Source organism: Berghia stephanieae, chromosome 9, assembly GCF_034508935.2.
Source record: "Berghia stephanieae isolate SIO BIC M18660-M18661 chromosome 9, UCSD_Bste_1.3, whole genome shotgun sequence".
NCBI classification, from domain to species: domain Eukaryota; kingdom Metazoa; phylum Mollusca; class Gastropoda; order Nudibranchia; family Aeolidiidae; genus Berghia; species Berghia stephanieae.
This window is the reverse complement of record NC_088368.1, coordinates 10,779,174-10,786,673: the sequence shown is the minus strand read 5'-3', so window position 1 is coordinate 10,786,673 and position 7,500 is coordinate 10,779,174. Positions and strand designations below refer to the sequence as shown.

Here is a 7,500-nt window from a genome sequence, read left to right as displayed (position 1 = left end):
TGGCTCAGTGGTTACGGTGTCTCAATTCATCAAGTCTGGAGTTCACAAGATTGTCATCAGGAAAAGGTAACTCTTGTCTCTTGTCACATAGGTGTGTTTAGATGACTCAGTAGTTACAGTGTCTCTATTCATCAAGTCTGGAGTTCACAGGATTGTCATCAGGAAAAGGTAACTCTTGTCTCTTGTCACATAGGTGTGTTTAGATGGCTCAGTAGTTACAGTGTCTCTATTCATCAAGTCTGGAGTTCACAGGATTGTCATCAGGAAAAGGTAACTCTTGTCTCTTGTCACATAGGTATGTTTAGATGACTCAGTAGTTACAGTGTCTCTATTCATCAAGTCTGGAGTTCACAGGATTGTCATCAGGAAAAGGTAACTCTTGTCTCTTGTCACATAGGGGCCATTAGATGGCTCAGTAGTTACGGTGTCTCAATTCATCAAGTCTGAAGTTCACAGGATTGTCATCAGGAAAAGGTAACTCTTGTCTCTTGTCACATAGGTGTGTTTAGATGACTCAGTAGTTACAGTGTCTCTATTCATCAAGTCTGGAGTTCACAGGATTGTCATCAGGAAAAGGTAACTCTTGTCTCTTGTCACATAGGGGCCATTAGATGGCTCAGTGGTTACGGTGTCTCAATTCATCAAGTCTGGAGTTCACAAGATTGTCATCAGGAAAAGGTAACTCTTGTCTCTTGTCACATAGGTGTGTTTAGATGACTCAGTAGTTACAGTGTCTCTATTCAAGGTTACCAATTTTCCATATATTTACTTATTTCAGTATGTAACAAACCCTCATATATTTTTCCAATCAATGCTGAATGGGGAAAAAAAAAGTAAGTACAAAATGTCTTTTGACTGGAGTTCAGCTCTCAGAAAGGGCTTGGTCAGTTTTATTTTTTTAGTCTCAAAGTTCAGTAAATTTTTGCCTCCTTAATTGGCAATCCTGTTAATTAATTGGTTAATTAATTAATTTATTTATTTATTTTATTCTCATTATTATTTTTGATTGTTTTGGTTTCTTATTGTTTTTCACCCGTTTTGAATTTTGAATTAGAAATCCTCTGTGTTAATGCATGAGTTGTATCGGTGATTGCCGAAGAATAACCCTGCGATTGATTGATTGTCATAAAGGTCAAGCAATGTTAAGCATGACCAGTGGCTGACGTGGTTGACAGATAAAGTGGAAAATTCTGCTACCGAAGTTGTGGCGATGAATAAGGCACTTTACTTTCATCACCCCTGTTGATTCAGGTGTGAATGAGTACCTGGTTACAGACAGTGGCAGATGTTGTGAGATTGTTAGTGCTAAGAGGAAGCCAAACAGATAACTGTGATATATATATATATATATATATATATATATATATATATATATATATATATATATATATATATATATATATATATATATATATATATATATATATATATATATATATATAATATATATATATGTGTGTGTGTGTGTGTTAATATTTATGTATTATATCCTTTTCTCTCTCTTTTTAAGTCTCACTGCCTCTCTGTATTTTATTTGTAGCATGTTTGTTTATTTGACAATGTTTGTTTGCAATGAAATGTGCATCAAGACCAGTGGTTTAGAGGCATTATTAGGCCAATGTCTATCTCATAGTCTATGGGGGAAGCGTGACACACCAAAAGCTTGAGCCCACCACACTAACATCTAATTCAGAAAAGTGAGTGGAGCAGCCACTTGTGTTGATAATAACACAAAATGAAGTGAGTAGGAAAGTGTCAGAAGACGACAGAGAATACAAAATTGTTTGCGGCAATGGGGGGCTCGAACCCACAACCTTACTTTTTGGCGTTTTGAAAAGTTGTCAGGTCTGCCACTGACTCTAGGTTTGGTCCAGTCTTCCATTTGAATCAACACGACAGAAAAACTTCCCATTGGAAGCTGAATATAAAGGGAATTAGATTTTATGTATTGAATATGGGGGCGACATGGCCGAGTGGTTAAGGCATTGCATTGTGACCCGGAAGTTTTCCAGCTTGAGACCTGCTTCTGGCACTTTGGTTTTTTTCCTTGGGCAAGATTATTAACCCCCCAATTTGCTCACTTTGGCCACCACAGGTGATTTTTGTTAACATCAGACATCCTGTTTGATGAATTATCTATATTTCTTCATGGAATGCCTAGGCAACGGTTTCTAATGATGCTGTGTAAATTGAAATGAGTTGAGAGAGTCGACATGATAGCTTTACAGTAAGCTTTAATCAACAAGAAACATCACTCGTATAACATTGAGTACAACATCTGAAACAACGCAGAAATAAAGAACAGTTAGATACAAACAACATATGACATAACATAATGTGGACGTAAACTAAAATATACAACATTATCATCATCATTGCCTTTTTCACCCTGGGTCAGGGTATAGGCCACAGACAAACAGTTTCCATCCTTCTCTATCCAGAGCTATCTTTTTTATCTCATTCCAGGTCTTACCACTTCTCTGTATATCAGCTTCTTTAATTCTTCTCCATGTTCCTCGTGGCCTTCCCCTTGATCTTCTGCCCTGAGGGTTCCAGTCCAATACTTTCTATCCAGTGGGTTTCGCTTACTCCAAGTATATGCAGCCTGTATCTTCTCATCTCAAATATACAACTAGGGTGTAATTTAAAATTTTTAAAAATGATGAAATATTTCCATCCCCAGCTACTGGGACAGCACTTATGACGACGACTTGCTTAAGAACAAGGTAACCATGAACCTCCTGTACGTCCAAGCCACCAGCGATATCGAGAGGCATTGGGTACTCGTCACCAAAGAACAGCTCAGCCATGCTGAAAACCTCAAGAAAAAGGGCTCCAAACGAGAGGTGAGGAAAAAGGGCTCCTGTAGGGAGGTGAGGGAAAGGGGTTTTGATTGGAGGTGAGGGAAAGGTTTTAGCTGGAAATCCGGTTTTTTTACCACCAGCCGGTTTTAATCTGGAACCTCCGGTTTTTGTCCGTCGTCACTATTCAAAAAAAATAAATTTTTTTAAAAAGAAGAATAAAAAAATCTCGATGGAGATTTGAGCCGGAACTTTTTCGCCGGGTGAATAATTTGGGCTGTCACCGCTGGTCGAATATTTGGGCACCTAAATGGTAGTTTATCTCCACCCATCCCCATCACAATTCCTCCTTTTAAATTTTTTTTGTTGATAAATAAACAGTGATTTTGAGAATTTCTCAGAAATTTTCCGCTGAATTTGCCGTGTCAAACATTTCCCTCAAGACCACAAAATCACCATTATGTCTTATGTCATATTTTGACACCTGTGCAATAGTCTCGTGAAATTTAGTGACGGTCCCGTTTTTATGACGTCGGGCAACGGAATGGCACCAGATGTCACAATTGACACAGACGACCAGCGGTGTTCTTTGATTAGCAAGTTGATGGTTGAAGGGGAAGGGGAGGGACAAATCTCTCTCTCTCTCTCTCTCCTCTCTCTCTCTCTCTCTCTCTCTCTCTCTCTCTCTCTCTCTCTCTCTCTCTCTCTTCTTTCTCTCTCTCTCTCTCTCTCTCTCTCTCTCTCGCTGTTGATGGGAGGTGAGAGAAAGGGCTCTTGATGGGAGGTGAGGGAAAGGGCTCATGGTAGGAGGTGAGGGAAAGTGCTCATGGTAGGAGGTGAGGGAAAGGGCTCATGGTAGGAGGTGAGGGAAAGTGCTCATGGTAGGAGGTGAGGGAAAGGCCTACCTGGCACTGCCGTGTTGTTTATTCTTTTTTTTTTTTTCATCTGTCACTTTTCCATACTCTTTATTCTCATCAATCTGAAGAGTTAAGAACTGGATGGGGTTCCCATGTGCAGGGAGGAGGTACTTCTATGTCTTCTATATCTGTTTTCCAACTTGCTTCTTGTCTTTGTCTTGCAATGAGATTACTTGGTTTAGTCAGTGACTGACACTGGAGGAGTGTTAGTACAAAAAGGACGCCTAACATATGACTGGGACTGTATGAAGTGGAAAAATCGAATCCATATGATCTGCTGGGGGAATAAATGAGACATTGTGAAGTGCATTGAGCATGGTTTGTCCACGGAAATGCGTTATATAAGTGTTCATATTTATTTTATTTATTTATTTATTGTTTGTTACAAGATGAGAAAGGGACCACAGTACTACGACACCTCTATGGTATTTTATCACATTTCATTATTTCCATCTCTAGTTCCTGCGTTTCTCCCGTACCCTCAAGTACTACGGCTACTTACAGTTCAAACCCTGCATCACCGACTACCCCTCTGCTAACACCCCAGTCATCGTGTCAGCAGGACAGAGGGAGCTCAATTTCAGGGTCAAAGTTCAGGTGAGAACTCGAATTCAGTATTGAACCTCTAGGGAAAAGTTTAGCTATTTTTTTCTCCTATCCACATCCGATTTTTCTAAAAATAGATTTTGAACACCATCCAAAAATCAGTTCTAGAGGGAAAAGTAGCTGGCAGAAAAGCACAAGGCAAACCAAGGAAGTCTTGGGTATGAAATGTGGAGTCAAGAACTGGTAAAAAAATAATCGACTGCTCGGTGATGGCCCTTGAGTGTGAAGAATGGTGTTCCATGACATTCAACCTCTGTAGGGAGACGGAACTCCTGTAAGGTAATGGCCCTTGAGCATGAAGAATGGTGTTCCATGACATTCAACCTCTGTAGGGAGACGGAACTCCTGTAAGGTAATGGCCCTTGAGTGTGAAGAATGGCGTTCCATGACATTCAACCTCTGTAGGGAGACGGAACTCCTGTAAGGTAATGGCCCTTGAGTGTGAAGAATGGCGTTCCATGACATTCAACCTCTGTAGGGAGACGGAACTCCTGTAAGGTAATGGCCCTTGAGTGTTAAGAATGGCGTTCCATGACATTCAACCTCTGTAGGGAGACGGAACTCCTGTAAGGTAATGGCCCTTGAGTGTGAAGAATGGTGTTCCATAACATTCAACGTCTGTAGGGAGACGGAACTCCTGTAAGGTAATGGCCCTTGATTGTGAAGAATGGTGTTCCATAACATTCAACCTCTGTAGGGAGACGGAACTCCTGTAAGGTAATGGTCCTCGGGTGTGAAGAATGGCGTTCCATGACATTCAACCTCTGTAGGGAGACGGAACTCCTGTAAGGTGATGGCCCTTGAGTGTGAAGAATGGTGTTCCATGACATTCAACGTCTGTAGGGAGACGGAACTCCTGTAAGGTAATGGCCCTTGAGTGTGAAGAATGGTGTTCCATGACATTCAACGTCTGTAGGGAGACGGAACTCCTGTAAGGTAATGGTCCTCGGGTGTGAAGAATGGCGTTCCATGACATTCAACCTCTGTAGGGAGACGGAACTCCTGTAAGGTAATGGCCCTTGAGTGTGAAGAATGGTGTTCCATGACATTCAACGTCTGTAGGGAGACGGAACTCCTGTAAGGTAATGGTCCTCGGGTGTGAAGAATGGCGTTCCATGACATTCAACCTCTGTAGGGAGACGGAACTCCTGTAAGGTGATGGCCCTTGAGTGTGAAGAATGGTGTTCCATGACATTCAACGTCTGTAGGGAGACGGAACTCCTGTAAGGTAATGGTCCTCGGGTGTGAAGAATGGCGTTCCATGACATTCAACCTCTGTAGGGAGATGGAACTCCTGTAAGGTGATGGCCCTTGAGCATGAAGAATGACGTTCCATGACATTCAACCTCTGTAGAGAGATGGAACTCCTGTAAGGTAATGGCCCTTGAGCATGAAAAATGGCGTTCCATAACATTCAACGTCTGTAGGGAGACGGAACTCCTGTAAGGTAATGGTCCTTGAGCGTGAAGAATGGCTTTCCATAACATTCAACGTCTGTAGAGAGATGGAACTCCTGTAAGGTAATGGTCCTTGAGCATGAAGAATGGCGTTCCATAACATTCAACGTCTGTAGGGAGACGGAACTCCTGTAAGGTAATGGCCCTTGAGTGTGAAGAATGGCATTCCATGACATTCAACGTCTATAGGGAGACGGAACTCCTGTAAGTTAAGGGTAAGATTTTGAAGCTGAGATGCCACCTTTCTGGAAATTTCCGGAATTCCGTAAACTACAAAACACCCGATTTAACACTCATTGACAGTAGCCCTGAAGTTGCCCCTGTACTTTAAAGGCTAAAGTAGTCAATATACAACATATTTCCAAGCCAGCTATGCCTGGACGCTGTTCTGTTGAGGTGAGTGAATCTTATTCATTTTCCCTGCTGTGGAATGAGGTGACTTAGATCAGTTTTGGAGACTAAGACAAGATTGAAAGTTATTATGGTTATTATTATTATTATTATTATTATTATTATTATTATTATTATTATTATTATTATTATTATTATTATTATTATTATTATTATTATCATTATCATTATCATTATCATTATCATTATCATTATTATTATTATTATTATTATTATTATTATTATTATTATTATTATTATTATTATTATTATATTATTTTATTATTATATTGTTATTATTGTTGTTGTTGCTATTATCATTCAACTGCTGTTGTCATTTATACTTGTATTTCGTACTCTGTATTCCCCAGGATCAAATCAAAGAGGGCTGTTTTAAAATCACACGCATGAGATGCTGGAGAATCACTACGCTGGTGAGTGGGTGGGAAATTTGTCTTCTTCTTCTTGGTCTTCGCAGAAAAAAGGAGTGTTGGGCTGGTGTTCCTGGCCTCCCATAGTGGACAAGGAGGCACTTACTGTGTCTTCTATCCCCCTATGTCTGTTTTCCAACATGCTTTCTGTCTTTGTCTTGGAATGAGATTACTTGGTTTTGTCCTGGCCCTGGCCGGATGCCCTTGCTGAGAGGGAAAAAGTCAATTGTATAGTTAGTTTTGGGAGATGATATTTTTTTCCTTTGTAAATCATCTCTCTGTTATACACTGTATTATGTTTTTTTTACATATTATATATGATTTGTAAACATTTGAGTGTATTCCTCTTAGTAGGGACTGTGCTTGTGTCTGGATGAGACTTTTAGGTGATCTCAAACTAAGGACACTGATAGTATGGTCTTGGAATCTACATCTGTTTCCTATTTGAACCAATTCCGCTTTTCTTCCTTTTTCTTGAGTGCTTTAATTGTAATTTTAGAACTTTTACTATCCCATTTTCTTCCTTTTTACTAGCACTGATATGACCTTAATGTGTTCAAGCGCTGTAACTGCTAGAAGCCGAGGACTGTAAAAAGTCATAAACGAATGTGAATAGAACAGATTCAAAAATACCAAACACGGAATGTTTCAGGCTTAAAACCCTTCTTCAGCCAACAACAACAAAACCATGAATACATAAATACATGACTAAAAACCAGAAACATTTCTCTGTCGTCGTCGATCTATTTTGTTTTTTGTTGTTTTTTTTGTTTGTTTTTTTTTGCAATGTATAAATATCATCATCATCGTAATTATCATCATCACCATCACCATCATCATCATCACCATTTTCCTTTGATTCCCAGTACCCCAACACAGAAGTAGATTCCTCGTCGTC

The 7,500-nt window shown here is 39.9% G+C and overlaps 1 protein-coding gene across 3 annotated transcripts in view; it reads left to right on the top strand.

Moving 5' to 3' along the window:
* Positions 1 to 7,500, top strand: part of LOC144979669 (sorting nexin-17-like) — a 73,534-nt gene that overhangs the window by 50,084 nt on the left and 15,950 nt on the right. For 2 of the 3 annotated variants that reach the window (XM_078926516.1, XM_078926518.1), the window contains exons 8-11: positions 2,684 to 2,846; positions 4,178 to 4,315; positions 6,543 to 6,605; positions 7,469 to 7,500. The exon at positions 7,469 to 7,500 is cut by the window's right edge and continues 109 nt beyond it. In XM_078926516.1, the coding sequence (XP_078782642.1) occupies positions 2,684 to 2,846; positions 4,178 to 4,315; positions 6,543 to 6,605; positions 7,469 to 7,500 (396 nt within the window). Of the gene's footprint in view, positions 1 to 346; positions 373 to 2,683; positions 2,847 to 4,177; positions 4,316 to 6,542; positions 6,606 to 7,468 lie in introns of all 3 variants that reach the window. The other variant, XM_078926517.1, reaches the window with a different exon arrangement.